We start from the raw sequence: 18,103 nt of genomic DNA on the forward strand, positions 1-18,103 counted from the left end.
GCAGGTAATTGACCTCCTGTGGACTGTTATTGTTCCAGCTTCTTTTGTGCTGGCTGCCGTTTAGAGCAGAGGTCAGTGAACCTGGGACCCCTGACTCCTCCAGACAGGTAGGCTAGGATTAAATGACCCAAGACATTCTGTTAGAGAATAGACTCATCTTCTGTGCTTAATAGACCCCCAGCTCTCCCTCCTTTACTGTTACATTGTTTGCCATTAACTTCAGTTTACAGAAAACTTTATGAGGATGACTTGATTGAAGATATTGTTTCTCGTTCAGTTATACACTTTAGAGCAGGTACAGATGAATTCCGAGAGAAATAAAAAAATATGTATAATTTGAACTGAATTCACAATTTGAGATATCGCAGTTACAAATTGGACTACAGTCCATGTTGTTCACATTTTTCACTACAGCAGAGACAAATCACCTGCACCCGTGCACCCTCTCTGTCACAAAATACTAGAGGATCCGTCTCAAGAGGCCACAGTAACCTGGGAACAATGGTGTCCTTTGTGTGCAGTGAGAGAGTGACAGAGAGTGAAGGTCTGCTCTTACGGAGACAGACAGAAGAGCATCCATTAGGGCTCCATTCAGGGACGCCGTTGACTTTCATGTCGTCCCATTGTGGCGCTGCTCCTTGGAGAGGCTGACACAGAGTGGGTAATGAGGGGTAATTGACTCAGGGTCAAGGATGATTAATTCCCTTGGTCAGGTGTCCTCGCTTTCATACCTGACAGAGACGCAGGCTGCCGTGAAGCCACAGGCGGGCGGGCAGAGCGGAGCAGGAGGCTGGCTGGCGCTGAAACACGAGACACAGGCAACACACACGGTACACACTGCCCAGGCCGTTCTCATGATGTCATCCAATCCTTGGACAGGCTAGTGGTTAATGCTCTGAACTGCGGCACCTTGACTGCTGCCACAGACCACAGCTCTCCATCACTCTCTCTCACACACACCTAGCAGTGTTCACATGTCAGTCTGCTTCATTTATATGGCTAATGACCTGGGGTAAGACACAAAGTTGAAAGGTCATAACTATCTTCCCCCTACACAGAGCTATACTGAGCTCCAACCACAGACCACAGATTGAGAGTGACAGTCTTACTACCCTCCTTTCTCCTTCAGCTTCACTGGCTAATCTGAATCCCTCATTTTCTGCACAAGCAATTTCCCCCCGAAAGGCCAGTGATTACAGGCGACCTGCTGAATGTATGCACGCGTTACTAAATGCCAGGGCTTGCTGGTAATTGACCAGGCAGACTGAGACGCCTGCGGTGTAATTGAGCAGGGTTGAGGGGTTCTGGTGGGACTGAAAGGACCTGGGGATCCCCCACCGGCCATTAAGCCCAGCAGGAGGGCTCCTGCCTGGGTCCACCTCAGGCTCAGGGCGGCCCCTCATTCAACCTATCGCCCCTTCAACAGTGTGGGACACACCAAGATCTGGAGAGGGTTTGGATCATATAGTGTGAGAGGAAGAATGAAAAATAAGACTATAGGGCACTAACTTTAAAAACAGTTTGTTTAAATTCAAAATCATTTAACATTGATTCTGCATTGAGACACGCACATCCATGTCAATGGAGCCTCAGAGAAGTTCATCTCTTGCTGGCTGTCTGTCCATATGCAGTTGGGATGAAGAGAGCAGAGCACACATGCTGAGCCTGATATACGTCGACCCCCAATTGGCCTGTCCTTTCACTCCAGTCGTGCCGTCACAGACCAGAAATAGCCTCATCACTTCCACTACAGTAGATGACAGCTAGCCTAGCAACAAGGCCAAAGCACACCAGTGCAACCAACTAACCTCCCACTAGGCAACAGCGTCATCTACTGATCTACATATACTGTTAACATGATACAGCTTCCCTGATACCCTTAACCGCTTGACAGAACAGTGCCCAGATACGACTGTTCTGTACCAAAAGGACACCTATCAGATATACTAAATCAATGTAAGAATTTTCATTTACCCTCTTAAGCACAAAATTTAGTGTGACAGCAATACACTTCAATGATCCAAATACGTTTTATTTCAAGATACGGTAACAAACACCTAATATGAAATATGCAACTAAAAAACTACTCCGGTAAGGCAAGAGGGGTGAGTAAACATTAGGAAGTGTAAAGCTGCTTAAGACTCCCTCTAATACAGGGGAGAGAAAGATGATCCAAGGCTGACCGTCTAGCCCTAGTGCTTGGAGCGATGTTCCCCCTGCAAACGGTGGTGCTCCCTTAGTCTGCAGTGAGAGAACAGAGAGTTAGTTAGCGCATTTATCTACATTTAAAAAATGTATGTAAAAAAAATATGGTTTCAAGAAGCCTTCTTGAAAATATAACTTTTTTGGGACAAATGAGTTTGCTTATGAAGGACACAAACCTGACAGCGTTGATCTTGATGAATCCAGAGGCATCACATGGGTCATAGTCTCCCTGCACGTCCATACTGGGACGAAAGAAGAGGGATAAGTCACGTTATTGTGTAGGCCTATGTGGTTGGGGAAGGGCTTTTGCAGTCACATTCTAAACTGTGGTTATTCCAACACCCGTCTAGCACACAGGAGAGGTAGGACAGTGAATAACATTAACCACAGATTATTGCATCATTCAAAAAAATGTCAATAGATTTTTCTCTGAACGCATTTGCTCTTTATGTTTGCGATTTCAGAGGGGGGGAAAAACAACCACACGTTGAGAAAAAGCACAAACACCCAACTCATTTGTAGACAATCCAGTTTTGTACAAACTCCTAAGCAGAGGAAATGAGCTTTCCTCATAACCTGATGGTTTTTTGTCTGTGACATCCTTTTTGTAAGCAACTCCCGTGATGTAAAAATTGTGCCAGTGAACATCTATTATATAGGCCTCTTGTGGCTCGTTCCCTTCTCCTCCTCGGTGTGTGTATTTGTAAGGTGTGTGTGTGTCGGAGAGGGGAGAGTATGTTCCTCTATGTTAGAGCCTCGCTACCCTCCGAAGGTAGTACACGACACAGTTGAAGCAGGGCAGTGGAAACAATTGTCTCCCTGAGCCAACATTCCTACAGTATAAAAGGTAATAGCAGAGGAATGTTTTTTAAACAGCTGAACTGTATAGACATTTTCCTTATATTTGAGACTTGTTATACTGCGTTTTTACCTGAAATTGCAGTAACAACCCGTTACATTTGGAAATTGGAGCTGCCGGCTGCACCGAGGCATGTACAACATGGAAGACCATCCCACTACCAAAAACATGTCAAAGGTAGATCATACACATAGGATGTGTTGTTTCATTTGTAACATTGGGTGATTTCAGAGGTGGCACCACAGGTCCCAGAGTGGTGGTGGTGGTGGTGGGGGGGGGGGGGGGGGGCTTGTTTTCCTGGGGCCCAGAGTTTTCCCTGACCTGGTAGTAGGCTAACCTAACCAACTTCGGACCCAAGTTGTGGTGTATGACATAGCAATAAATCAGCTGTAAAAAACAGTTTTATATGGGCTATGATGGGACCAGATAGTTTTTCTAATCCGGTCATGTGGTTTAAAATAAAACTGGAAAGACTCCTGGCCCTAGGGAGAATTAAAACCATTTACAAAAACATACTAGTCTGAGCTTGCTGTATGCAGGGTTGCATCATGTAGGCTTTCGCATCTGGAATTAAAGACACTCAAACAGCATGTCATCACTATTGTGTTGGTTCATTCCACTAAAAATACCTAGTTAGCGTAGCCGCCCGAAGTGTGACTAGAAACCAAATTTGATCACATTTTCTCAAACACAAATAAACAGGCCTACTTTAGGCTATAAAAACACACCGTTACATTTCCCCTGGCCCACATGGAATCAACGAGCATAGGATTCTCTAGGCTACCTGCAGCTGTGGTTGTCATCAGTAGGATTCTCTAGGCTACCTGCAGCTGTGGATGTCATCAGTAGGATTCTCTAGGCTACCTGCAGCTGTGATTGTCATCAGTAGGATTCTCTAGGCTACCTGCAGCTGTGGTTGTTATCAGTAGGATTCTCTAGGCTACCTGCAGCTGTGATTGTCATCAGTAGGATTCTCTAGGCTACCTGCAGCTGTGGTTGTCATCAGTAGGATTCTCTAGGCTACCTGCAGCTGTGGATGTCATCAGTAGGATTCTCTAGGCTACCTGCAGCTGTGATTGTCATCAGTAGGATTCTCTAGGCTACCTGCAGCTGTGGTTGTCATCAGTAGGATTCTCTAGGCTACCTGCAGCTGTGGATGTCATCAGTAGGATTCTCTAGGCTACCTGCAGCTGTGGTTGTCATCAGTAGGATTCTCTAGGCTACCTGCAGCTGTGGTTGTCATCAGTAGGATTCTCTAGGCTACCTGCAGCTGTGGTTGTCATCAGTAGGATTCTCTAGGCTACCTGCAGCTGTGATTGTCATCAGTAGGATTCTCTAGGCTACCTGCAGCTGTGGTTGTCATCAGTAGGATTCTCTAGGCTACCTGCAGCTGTGGTTGTCATCAGTAGGATTCTCTAGGCTACCTGCAGCTGTGATTGTCATCAGTAGGATTCTCTAGGCTACCTGCAGCTGTGGTTGTCATCAGTAGGATTCTCTAGGCTACCTGCAGCTGTGATTGTCATCAGTAGGATTCTCTAGGCTACCTGCAGCTGCGATTGTCATCAGTAGGATTCTCTAGGCTACTTGCAGCTGTGGTTGTTATCAGTAGGATTCTCTAGGCTACTTGCAGCTGTGGTTGTTATCAGTAGGATTCTCTAGGCTACTTGCAGCTGTGGTTGTTATCAGTAGGATTCTCTAGGCTACTTGCAGCTGTGGTTGTTATCAGTAGGATTCTCTAGGCTACTTGCAGCTGTGGTTGTTATCAGTAGGATTCTCTAGGCTACTTGCAGCTGTGGTTGTCATCAGTAGCCCACAGTTGATCAGACTGAAGCACAGACTAATTGCACACGTTGACCAATCAGCCATTTTATTTCATTACATTTTGTTGGTGGCAGGTATGGGCTTCCATACAAAACAGCTCATCTAGGTCTATTCACCTATGCCCATGTTTTCAGTAGCAATGAGTTTTTACCACATTTAATGATTCACATGATATTGAAAAAAATTAAGGCTGGTTTGTTTTAAGGTATGCCTACTGTACTTTTATATTCATATGAGAAGGTTAATCGTTCCTTTTTGATGGGCTAACGTTACTTGATGAAGGCATGCTATAAATCAAAATGTAATGAGTGTAGCAAACAGACAAGAAAATAAACCTTTCATTGTCTGCACAATGCACATACATGCTTATGAATTGTTGTACTATCCAAGAGTGCAATGTGGCTGTTGTACTATCCAAGAGTGCAATGTGGCTGTTGTACTATCCAAGAGTGCAATGTGGCTGTTGTACTATCCAAGAGTGCAATGTGGCTGTTGTACTATCCAAGAGTGCAATGTGGCTGTTGTACTATCCAAGAGTGCAATGTGGCTGTTGTACTATCCAAGAGTGCAATGTGGCTGTTGTACTATCCAAGAGTGCAATGTGGCTGTTGTACTATCCAAGAGTGCAATGTGGCTGTTGTACTATCCAAGAGTGCAATGTGGCTGTTGTACTATCCAAGAGTGCAATGTGGCTGTTGTACTATTCAATAAAAGCGAAGTTTCCATCCAATTGGCGACAGATTTCCATAAGAATATTCTAAAATCAGCATAAAAACAATATGCGCATGTCCCCACCAGAAACGTGATTCCATCAAATGGACTTGTTGTGGATAAAGGCTTTGCGTGATGATGTAGTGCACATAAAAATAACTTGGTTAAATTCCCATGTACCCAATTAAAAAGTACAAGTTAAATGGGTTTCCATCGCATTTTCAACTCTGCTGATGGTCTTGTCACAAACAAAATGTGTGTTTTATAGTGAATGTGCCCATTCTGGTATCGGCACTTGCGCTCTAGCCAACAGCTCCAGATACAGTGAGGGTATAGCCTACATGATGAGAATATTATGGACAGCGAGATTGTTTATTTGTTAAATGGTAGCCAAGCATCGATCATCATGTCACCAGAATAAGACCCTCAATATTTATTGGAAAGTTGCATCAAGCTCATCACCCTGTGAAGTTCATCATAACTTATTTCACCTGTAGCCTCAAACTGTATACGTGGACCACACAACGAGTCATTGCATGACTCCAAGTTTACTTCGATATGGTTATAATATAAATATTTGAGTATAAAAGCGTTTCCACCTCCATTTCTCGCATAATTAATTTTACCGACAAAAATAGCCCACCTTGTTAAGCGTATTTTGTTTTGTCGACATTTGGAAAGTTTACCGACAAATTGGTTTTTCCATTAGGCCTGTTGTGATTTTTTTTTTTATCCGACATGTACTTTATTCGCATAAAAAGGCTGGATAGAAACCTGGTTATTGCTGAATATTTTGTGTTTACTGGCTACTGTGATATTTACGGTCAATTTGAGCTGCGGACCAAGAATGTCGCATTGCCAGCCACAACAAAAGGTTAGGCAAGGATGTAATGTGAATTGAAAAGTAGAATTATCTTTTCGCCACCCCGTCCCCTTATACTCGCCTTCATATCTCGTAGTGGGAATAGGGCCTAATTACAGTAGTTTTTACCTGCAGCGCTGACACCCTCCGCTCCTCCTCCACGGAGCCCCAGCTGCTAATCTAAGACCTGCACTCATTCTTCAGACACACCGTGCTGGAGGAAATCAAAGAACGGCAGGAGAAAAAAAGATTCCGTGGAGAGAAAGAAAGGCAAGACCACCACCAACTCTCAAAACAAGGCTCCCTACCTACCATCTTATGAGTGCTGTCAATGAGGTGTTGAATGGCTGTGGAAGCAGGTTTCCAGAAGGTGAATACATAGGAAAAACCATGTGGTCTAATTGACTGCCAAACACCTAGCAGGAAACCTTTTGACATTTGTCCCAGATCAATGCAGCGTGTGTGCGATGCTATACCACTGTGTTAATGACACTGTTTACTGAGGAGACGCAGCTAGCTGTCCACCAGGGTCTTACAGTTAAGCATGGGTTTGGAGAGTGAAATGGAGTGTGTGTGTGTAGGGCTGTTCTTCAGGTGGTATAAGTGGACTTTGCACCACAATGGGATCCTTCACAGGACACTCAGCACATCTGTTACCTCAGAATAGTGCCCCTAAGAACTTCTCCTCCAGTGCAACCCAACACTCAGTCACCAACAGGAGTGTGTGTGAAAGAGAGCAAGGTTGAGCTCTCAGTTGCACAGCTCCCCCTGCTTAACTAGCACGAAACCTGTGCTTTGGCCCTAAAAGCAGCGCTCTCCTCTCCTTTGGCTGGAAATGCCATTAGCGGTGGAGGGTAGATGGAAGGGGGCATATGGAGGCTTTGCTTTGGTCAGCACTGAGCCAGCCCAGGGGGCATTGGGGGTTAGGTGTCTGAATGGACTCACTGTTCCACAGCGAAGAGGCCAAGGGGGAGAAAGCCCTCCAGGAATTGAGCTTGACACCCCTGCTCCGCACACTGATGTCTTTGGAGCCAGTGTCCATTTATTGTTGGTGTGGGGTCAGTGGAGAATGAAGTGACCTGAGCAAACAATGGGGATACTGCATATATGCAGTGAACTGATTATACTGTACCCAGAGATTAGTCACATGCACACAATGCTATAGGTCCTTACCTGACCAGTTCCTCGTTGTAGAGGGATTTGGGCGACTCACGGCCCAGGATGTAGACCTGGCCTTTGAAAACAGACAGCTGCACCTTGCCCTCCACGCTCTCCTGGGACTTGTCTATGCAGTGGCGCACAAACTCACACTCCGGACTATACCAGAAACCTGGGGACAACAAGGAACTGGATGTATACATACTACTATAATGGAAATCATCCTTCAGCCTCCATTAGAAGTGTGGTTCAATTGTGCACATATGACCCCCCCCACCACATCCTCCTCCAATCACACTCCTCATGCGAGCGCTCGTCCCATCGCTCCAGGTGAGGCTCAGACCCTTTCCCCCCTCTCCTGCCTCACCCAGGTGACCTGCTCTGTCGGTCTGAGGGACAGCTGGACTGGGGGGGATAGAGAGAAACGACGCCCATCTCCATGGGGTGGCTCTCTCCCTCTTCCATGCCCTTCCACCTCCCAATCCCAAGAACAATCCTCTCACCCAGTCCCTTTCCACTGAATCTGCACTGGTGTGAGTATCACACAGTCAGGCCAGGGCTGAGTGGATGGATCAAGCCACAGCTGTCCTCTTTCTCTCTCTCTCTCCATACTGTGTTCTGTTCAGGGAATCCCCTGTGGCTTTAGCCCATGCAGTGGGCCAGGCAGAGACAGTGGTATTTCACGCTTTAAGACCATAATGAGTTTAATCTCTGCCCCCCTCCTAGAAGGACCTAGCTAGCGCCTGTACCTTGGTGTCTCGCTCTCTCTCCCTGGTCTCTCTGCCTGCCTGGCCAGCTCCCTCCTCTCATGAGGGTTTAAATTGCAGTGGCTCAGTAATCAGTCTCTAACGGCTGTGATCCTATTATAGGGATGAAGGAAGGCCGGCCGGGGGGGATTAGGACACCTGAGCCAGGCGGACAGGAGGCCTAGGCCCCAGTCATTCAGTCACACATTACCTCTATGAGAGGCAGAAGTAACATAGTCACTCCTCACCTGTCAATCACCGTGATTGCCACTGTCTGAGGTGTTCTGGCACAAAATGGCTGTCGTGTGCCATGCACAATTTATCACCCAGGTCGGTGTAAAGTATTTTGCATAATTTTATCATCAATGTAAAGTGCTTTGAAAGCAAGTGAAAATGATATAAATCAAATGTATTATCAGGAGGCTGAATAGTTTTTGGCTAACCATTTTGTGTGTGTTCTAGGAGAGAACACAACCATGACCTCCTCATGGAGTGAATGCACCGTTTCTGAATGCTGTATGAGCATTACTTTAAATGTTTGTTTTTTTGCATTATACACCAAACGTACCGTTGTAGAGCATCTCGGCGAACTTGACCCCCAGGCCCCGTTTGATCCTCCTGACCTCTCGGTCCATGGTGAAGGTCTCTATGTCCAGGTGAGCGTGGTACAGGATGGTGCCTCCTGGGGTCTCATAGATACCTGGGGGAGCACAGAAACACACAACTAGGTGCGGAACGAAAGGTGGAGAGACAAATTAAGCACATAGGTTGCGTTGCATTTCAAAATAGTCTGAAGTTGCCCCCCCCCAAACAAAATATTCCATTCTTACTTTTAGATGCGTGTATGGTTGTGAATTGTTAGATTTTACTGCACTGTTGGAGCTAGGAACACAAGCATTTAGCTACAGCCACAATAACATCTGCTAAATATGTGTATGCGACCAATAGAATTTAAATTGATCAGAAGAGGTCCCTGGTGGTCCTGTGTCCATGACAACCTCATTGTACTTCCTTCCAGGACCAACTCAACTCAGACAGCTCTATTAGGCACCAGCCATCTTCACCCTCCTCCTCCTCCTCCACTACTGTGGCTGACGGACAGGCCAGCACCACAGTATATCAACCCAGTCAGAATGAGCCTGTCGCGGGCAAATGACAGGGTAGGAGGCCCCCGCCAGCCCTGAGCTAGGCCCCAGGCTCTCCCGACCCTGCAATTTACCCCCACTGCACTGTTGAGGGGAACGGAGGGAGAAGACAGAGGGGGGGGGGATGACAGGAGAAATGAAGCTGTCACTCAGCTGTCTGTCTTATGAGGTCGAAAAGAAAAGAGAAGGCCGAAAGAGACCAGAGGAGAGATCGCGTTTCTCTATTCAAATAATGCCATTCTAATACGCTAAACCACTGGGAATCTCTGTTTAATTGACTATGGTTGCGTGTGGGCAGCATTTAACAGGATATTCCTATCCTTTCCATTCAGTCGTTGGGGTTAAACTCTGCGGATGGGCGCCTTGTGTTGGGACTTCAATTCACTGTTAGAAGGGGCACCGATACAATTCTTGTCTTAGATGGAGCCTACATGAAGGTGAGGGGGGGACCAAAACATAATCTGAAAATTGAGAAGCACTTACAAAGCACTGGCTGCCCAAAACAGGATTTGGCTGATCATCTAAACGTCAAAAAGGGGCAATTTGAGCCACTAAAACAAGGCAACAGAGGGCATTTCAACTGTCACTATCTGATAAAACAGTTCAAACTGCCCAATTTACTTTAAGCACCCCAAAGAGAGATTAGAAAGACAAATGAACAAAAAGTCTCTCTTACCTTAGCTAAACCAACTGTGGCTTAGTTAAGCTTAGGTAGACAAAAACACCAGTGATTTCCAGGTATTAATCTTTTAAACAGTTTCTCTGTATGTAGGCCAATTCTGCTAGAGGGGGTAGAGGGGTTAAGACTAAGGCTTAACCCCACCTTGGGCGTACAGCCCACGAATGCAGGCACAAATATACACATTAAGCCTGCTTCCTGCTTTCCTGATGTTCCTCTGATCAAGAATCAGAGCACACACTTCAGAATTGTAGTTCTTGAATTCAACTAGGCCTAAATTCCTGAAACACGAAAAAGTAAAAATGTCTGATATTCCAAAATGTCTGAAAAACAAGATAATTCCCCCCCCAAAAAACAAATCAATTTTCTTTCAATAATATATCAATCAAACCAGTTAATCATCACCATAACGTTCTCTACAGATCCTCAGCACAACATGGTTCGTCACAGTAGAGAGTTCAGAGCTCAGACAAGGGTTGACAGGTGTACACCACTTACATACACCAGTGAATGTTTTGTCGAGAACTGACAACATTCTTGACAACCATTTCCATGCCCCGCCTTCTTGACCCCCCCCCCAAGACATACAAATAAATGACACATTCAGTCTGTCAACTAGTCAATCCTCCCTGGCATCTTTTGTGCAAACCCCCCTTCTCCCCCTGCCGTCAACACACAATCTTTACTAGTTATTCACTGCCGTCAAACCTCACACTCCTCCTTTCCCATTTCTGTAGAAAAGATGAGCTTTGATCTTTTGTGCAGCCAAGAGGGAGAAAAGTGGGCTTCCCATTTTTCAATTTCTACCTGCCACTACGCCAGAGGCGGAGTGTGTTGGCGAGTCAATTTGCTGGTCAGGTTATTGTGAGGAGTAGAAATGCAGTGTGGCAGGAGGCCGGGGCCACTGAAGGAGTCAGTGACGTGCTGTCTGACATGGGACACGGTGCCACAAACATCTTGGCCCCTCACGGCCCTTAAGCATGCAGAAATAAGGAGGTTTCTGAGAAGCTCTGTTGACGGAGAGAGGGGAATTAGAAGTCATGCGGAGGAGTGGCCGACTGCCGAGATGGAGTGTGTGTGTGTGTGAACAACAGCGTGTGTCTGTGTGTGGGAGGCTGCAAAAAGAGAAATGTGAAGGCTTTCTGCATGTGAAAGTGAATGTGGGTCACATCAGACCCTCAGTTTACAGGTGAACCAGAGAAAAACATTTCCTCTGAAAGGAAAGAGAGGCACATAATGCTGTGTTTGTTCATGGTCTTGCTTTTCCTCCACAACACTTTTATGCAAGTGGAATAGCAAGTGTTCCCTTTTAGCACTGACATAAAATGACTGCAATTGCCTGAAAGCACTAGATGTGACAGGAAGCTTTACAAATGGATAGGACATGGAAGTGTTGGCACTTATGGTGGAGTAAGTACTGTATGTCTTTGTGCTAGCTTATCTATAAATCTAAAATCTCTATAAAAGGGAAGTACATTTTAACCAAAGCTATTGATACAGTATACATTTTTTTCTCTCAATTCATCTTTATTCTCTCAGGAGCTCTTCTCTTTATACATATAGGCTCTCTCATTACACCTTGTCACTGCCTTACCTCTGGACTTCATGCCGATGAAGCGATTCTCCACGATGTCGATCCTCCCAACTCCATGCCGCCCTCTGAGACCACAATGGAAACCACAATGGAATTCTTACTCACCAAGAACAGTAGTCAATATTTCTATATTCTCGCCTGCAAACACCCACACTTTGCTGAAAACACTGCAGTAAGAGTTTACACACTGCCCTCTAATGGTGGTTCCATGCAGCCAATAAAGGATTCTCATTCGCAGTTTGGCTCTCCCTATTGATTGTCAGACTCACCCCATCTCATTGAGGCAAGACAAAGTCCGACTCACCCCATCTCATTGAGGCAAGACAAAGTCCGACTCACCCCATCTCATTGAGGCAAGACAAAGTCCGACTCACCCCATCTCATTGAGGCAAGACAAAGTCCGACTCACCCCATCTCATTGAGGCAAGACAAAGTCCGACTCACCCCATCTCATTGAGGTAGGAGAAGATGTCCAGCGGTGTGTCCTTCGACTTCCCCTCCTTGACGTGGGTCACCTTGATGGGCACACCTGTGTGGGTTGGAATGGAACAGTCAGACAGTCAGTTACGACAAGAATGGAACAGTCAGACAGTCAGTTACGGCAACAGTCTGGAGAGATACTGCATCATCATAATACTGTACTACAGTAGGTCATTGAGGTTAATATTGTTCTCTTACAGTTTCAAATCTGATCTCGTCACATTCAGCCAATTTTGGATTTGGGCAGGAGCTGTATTTGTGAATCTGACAGAGTCAATATATATGGCCAGAATTGTTACTACATTTCCACCTATTCGTTTAATGTTCACTAAAAACAAACAAAGTGAAGAGACTGATTCCCAGGCACTGAACACAGTTCACAAGGGAGATGGGAGAGACCATGAAAAGAGTGCGGGAGTGGAGAGGGAGATTTGGATGTGGGGGAATGTGGGAGGGAGGGTAAGGGGTGTTAATGGTAGAATACTTCAATGGGATGTGGTGAGAAGTACTAATACATTCAAAAGCCCTGCTCATTTGTAGGCTGTGAAATCCCAGACAGGCCTTTCCTAATTTAATTACACACCCGGGCTTTGAGTCACCCATACCTTTTCTACCAATAGCCTCGCACTGCGGTATGAGTGAATGTGTGTGCGCGCATTATTAGGAATGCATTGACCATTCCTAATAAGCACACACACGCCTAGGTGCTCCCCAATTAATCTCCATCCCCAACTTTTTTCAAAGACACACTAAACTCAGTTTATTAGGTACACCCATCTAGTACTGGGTCAGACCCCCCCCCCTTTACCTCCAGAACTGCCTGAATTCGTCTGGATTCTCCATGGAAATGTTGCTCAATTGGTATCAAGGGAGCTAACGTGTTCCAGGAAAACATTCTTCTCACCATTACACCACCAGCCTGTACCGTTGACACCAGGCAGGATGGGTCCATGGACTCATGCTGCTTACGCCAAACCCTGACTCTGCCATCAGCATGACGCAACAGGAACTGGGATTTGTCGTAACAGGCAATGTTTTTCCACTCCTCAGTTGTCCAGTATTGATGATCCGGTGCCCACTGGAGCCACTTCTTGTTTTTAGCTGATAGGAATGGAACCCGGTGTGGTCATCTGCTGCAATAATCCATCCGTGACAAGGACCCACGAGATGCGTTCTGAGATGTTCTGCACATCACTGTTGTACTGCGCCGTTATTCGCCTCTTAGCGTGCACGATTCTTGCCATTCTCCTTCATCCTCTGATCAACGAGCTGTTTTCACCCACAAGACTGCCACTGACTGGATGTTTTTTGTTTGTCGCACCGTTCTCGGTAAACCCTAGACACTGTCGTGCGTGAAAAGCCCGCACCGCCGCACCGACGATCATAACATGCTCAAAGTCGCTTAGGTCACATGTTTTGCCCATAATAATGTTTAAATCAAACAGTAACCGAATGCCTCGGTGCCTGTCTGCCTGCTTTATATAGCAAGCCACGGCCATGTGACTTACTGTCTGTAGGAGCGAACCATCTTCATGAAAGGGGTGGTGTACCTAATTAACTGGCCAATGTATAAATCACTGTCATTTACTTGCTTATTCATAGTATTCATAGGTTAAAATGAGCAACGCAGAGGTCAAAGGTGGAGGAGGTGCAATAGACTGGGACATGGGCGAGGGAGGGGGGGGGGGGGGCTAAAAGAGCTTTTGAAGACAAACGAAGGATAGAAGAAAGAAAAATAAATCTGCAGATAGTCACTCCCCTATCCATCCAGCGCTCATTAGCATTTAGCATGCTTGCAGTTGCCAATCAAGTCCCGGTAAAAAAGCAGCACTCCTGGTTGCATTTCAATGGGCCCAAATGTAAGCCCTGTTCGAATGACACGTAAAGGACTTGACAAAATATTTTTAGACAAGGGCTTTGTCACTTCGGCCCCTGAGGAAAACTCCCAGAGCCAGAGAGGGCACACGGATAGCGCTCCGACAAAGCCCCCTGATCCCCCAAATAGTTAATAATTAGATTAAAAGTTCAAATAAATTAAGTGAGGGTGTGAATGCGGGAGCCGGGCCCGGCCTCTCGTCCTCCTCTCCTCCATCTCGCCCGGGTCTATCATTCACTGGGCCTTTCTTTTCCCTGCCTGCCCTTTTCTTCAGCGCTGAAGTGAACAGTGCAAACAATGGGACAGCAGACACAGTTGTAGGAAAAATTACTGCTTTAAATTTTTCCTCTCTCTTTTTCCTTTCCCCCCTCTTTCAATGAAAGGAAGAGGGATAAAAATAAAAAAAAGACAGAAAGGGGAAAACTGCTCCTGATGAAAAAAAGTTTAGTTTATCTTTTTAATCAGTGAGAAAGCCCGGTGAAAAAAGGGCTGGTGGGAGATGAAAAGATGGAAACATTCTTGCGCTGATCTTGTGCTTGAGGAGGAGGAGTAAGCTGAAGCCTTTGTGTGAGCCACTAAAACAGCTTTTGTCATCGTCACTCAATAAGGGGAGAGAAAAAAAAACGATTGCAAATGAGCAAAGGGCCGAGGTGAAACCAGGTTATACGATGACGTCACAGTTTCAGATTCCTATTACCAATTTTAAAAAGTTGTTTAAACCTTCCTTCAAATGAAGATTTAACAGTTGTCTATAAACTTTATCATTGCTCCTCTCCCTCCAATTTCACTTATTTCAGATATAAATCTCAAATAAACCCCACAAACCTTCAAAGTTGCATAAATCAGCAGACGGATACCAACATAAATCACAGTTGAAACCTCCTTTCTCTTCTATTCCTCTCTGAACTGCTTCAGTGTAGTAGCAACATCATAAAACTGTCACTGGTCATCACCATGATCAGAGGCTAATGTCCTGCCATGTCTTTTGAAGTCCCAGCAGGCCTCAGTAGCCTGTAGCCCCCATCTATACATTTATACACACGGACACTTGTGACCAGGATCTAGATTAGAGGGATTTCTGCTTCTGGCCCCAGGCTGGGATGTGTGTCTCTTTTCAGCGACTGTGCAAATGTGACACTTTCCTGGGCCTCCCTCAGTCAATTGTATTAGCTGGCTTAACGCTTCCGGCCCCTCCATGCCCCCGGGCAGGCTGCTTTAGTTTAGACAGTCTGCTCCGGGTTGTGGGGCTGGGCTGTCCTAGGTCTGGGTGGTCAGAGTGATAAACACAGCCAGGGAAAGGCAGGGTAGTACGGGGTCTACAGCAGCCCTGGGGCTGTGGGTATGGCCAAGCCATTGGTGGACAAGACGAACAGACTAACACAGGTCAGGACTGGACTTTGAATCATAAACCCCGGCTGAACTAGAGGACTAAAAAGTCCCACTACATGGGATGAGGAGATGTAGACAGACGGACGGACACACACCTTTCTTGAACTCGATCTCCAGCACATCTGGGCTGTTGGGGGCGTCCTCTGGGCTCTTGGTCATCTGGTACAGGCCAGCTGGAGCATGGCTCTGTAATATACACACAATGATATTCACATTTCAGCACTTAGTATGGTCCTAGGAGATTCAGTTGAGAACATGGCAGACATAGCCAGTCTACTGTGGGCCTAAATATAGTAGGTGGAGGGGTGGGATGATGCGTGAAAAAAAATAACCTTCAAAAGCTGTCAGGATCTGAGAGAAAAAGACAAATCTACATCCTATTTTTCTCCTCTATTTAGTTTCATTTTCCCCTGCTTGGCCTTTCACCGCAGAGGGAGGTGGAGAGAAGAGGAAGAGATGCAGCTGGAAAAAAAGAGAGAGAAAGACCGACCCCAATCCACTGAAAGAAGACACTTCATAAGTCAAAACACACCTGATACTATGACAGGATGTACTCAAGCGACTGCCACACAATATTCACCGGCTGTTTGGAAAGGCGCAAGCAAATCTTCCAATTCTGCCATCCAGCCTCCCCTCCCCATAAGCTTTTCCACATCTTCTGGAATTGACTTTCTGACTGACATTTTCTCCTTTATTTCTCTTCAGTTGAAGAATGAATCTTTATGGGAACCACACAACAACAACCTACCCCTCCTACCCTGAGAGCCATAGGAAGTTGTAGGAGCCGAGACAGACGTTTGTTGTTTTCCAGTTGGGGGGAGTTGGTGGTTGAGCACTTAAATAAAAATCGGGCTGACACCCCTGCCAATTACCTCACATTACAACCAGACGATGGCCAATGTCCCCTGAGCTGAGCCAAATTGCAGGGGAACTATGCAAAATAACCACTGGGTGCATTTAAATGAAAACCTTTACCAGACGAAAAAAATCATCATACGATAACTAATCTTGCTCTCAGCCGCAGAGAGATTGCCCACATCGGGGAACGAGTGCAATCACTTCTTTCCTTTTAACTAAACACCAACGTCGACTTTGAAGGCTCCCATCTCTCCTTTTTATTTTCTGCCTCAGCGCCCAAGAAGGCGACAAACGAAAAAACCCATTTGATGCATACTATTGAAGGGGACAGAACCGAGGAAGATGGCATGATTTCAACTGAACAACAACTGAGGAGGCCTTGCTCTGTGAATCTGGGTATGATAACTATGGTGGTGTGGTTACTATAGTGTTCTACAGAGTTGCCTTACCTACTACAGTGGTTTAAAGCCTACACAATCCTAACCAATGAAGATGCATTGTTTCTGCCGGCTAGACTTCACTATATGATAAAGACGTTATCCTTCTTACCTCTCTACACAGACACATCATTACAAGGAAATACATGGAATATCAATTCAAACATGTATGCTCACGAGACGCGAGTGACTGAAAGTGGGAGAGAGAGAAATGGAAAGAGCGAGGGAATAGTTTCCAGTGCTTAAAGATCAATGCATTTCAATTCCAGCCCCCCGCAGGTGGACCGGTCCCAAAGCCCCTGGCCCCGAAAGACAGGAACATTTAGAAATGGAGCGAGAGTGAGAGAAAGGGAGCGCAATGCTGTCAAATGGGGCGTGAAGCTCAGCCATCATGTCGCTGTGCTTAGCTCCCTTTTGCAGCCATTCTCCAGTTCTGCCATATTGTGGTGCTGCTGTGGTCCCACTCAATGCAGCCCCCAGAAAGAGGGCTGTGGCAGCATGAACTTAAAGTGAGTAAATTTCTATCTTTCCACACGTTAGCTGCCTCATTGCCTTTCAATCGAGTCCGGTGGCCTCCAAAGAAAAGGCAGAGGTGGGGGGGGGGGGGGGCTGGAAGAAAATCTGGCCCACTGGCTTGGAACTGACACTTAAATCACCACGTCTAAAGTCAGGCCTTGTCTTTAAAATGCCATTTGCAAACATGGCACATTGAGAATGTATTAAATCTGATTTGTGAGGACTATTTTTTATGTTTAACACCCAGCTACATTTGGTTAACATTATCATTGGCCGTATCATGGGGCGGCAGGTAGCCTAGCGGTTAGAGGCGAGCCAGCAACCGGGGGATGGCCTGTTCGAATCCCAGGTCAGTCGGGAAAAATCTGGCGGGAAGTGAGCTGGCAACTGGAGGGTTGCTGTATCAAATCCTAGATGCCATTGCCTGTCGTTGTGCCCTTGAGCAAGGCACTTAACCCCTCACAACAACAGCTCCCCAGGTATCCAGTGTGGTAGCCCGGGGCACCTCTACAAAACCTGTGTATGTGTGTATTTCAGGGGGGTTGGAAGCAGAAGTAAAATTTTGGTTGAACCTTGTGTGCAATTGACCAATAAAGCGATCTTAACCTTTGCCTACAGTATCTACCAACAGCTTTGCCAAAAAGGCAATACTAGTAACAAGCACAAACTATAAAATAGCAACTAAAACAGAGATAAATAGATTGACAGAGAGCTCTATAATAGGTCAGACCCAACCATCTGACCAAGGGTCGAGAAGGTTGCATGAC

At 46.0% G+C, this 18,103-nt stretch overlaps 1 protein-coding gene across 1 annotated transcript in view; it reads right to left on the reverse strand.

The window, feature by feature from the left end:
- Window positions 1-2,011: 2,011 nt before the first annotated feature.
- ass1 (argininosuccinate synthase 1) overlaps window positions 2,012-18,103 on the reverse strand; it is a 30,577-nt gene continuing 14,485 nt past the window's right edge. Inside the window, exons 9-15 of the mRNA XM_071363877.1 lie at window positions 15,621-15,711; window positions 12,225-12,309; window positions 11,781-11,845; window positions 8,931-9,062; window positions 7,632-7,788; window positions 2,382-2,447; window positions 2,012-2,241 (exon numbers count right to left, since the gene is read on the reverse strand). Of these exons, the coding sequence (XP_071219978.1) occupies window positions 2,193-2,241; window positions 2,382-2,447; window positions 7,632-7,788; window positions 8,931-9,062; window positions 11,781-11,845; window positions 12,225-12,309; window positions 15,621-15,711 (645 nt within the window). The 3' untranslated portion in view covers window positions 2,012-2,192. The remainder of the gene's footprint in view (window positions 2,242-2,381; window positions 2,448-7,631; window positions 7,789-8,930; window positions 9,063-11,780; window positions 11,846-12,224; window positions 12,310-15,620; window positions 15,712-18,103) is intronic.

Source organism: Salvelinus alpinus, chromosome 24 (genome assembly GCF_045679555.1).
Source record: "Salvelinus alpinus chromosome 24, SLU_Salpinus.1, whole genome shotgun sequence".
NCBI lineage: Eukaryota > Metazoa > Chordata > Actinopteri > Salmoniformes > Salmonidae > Salvelinus > Salvelinus alpinus.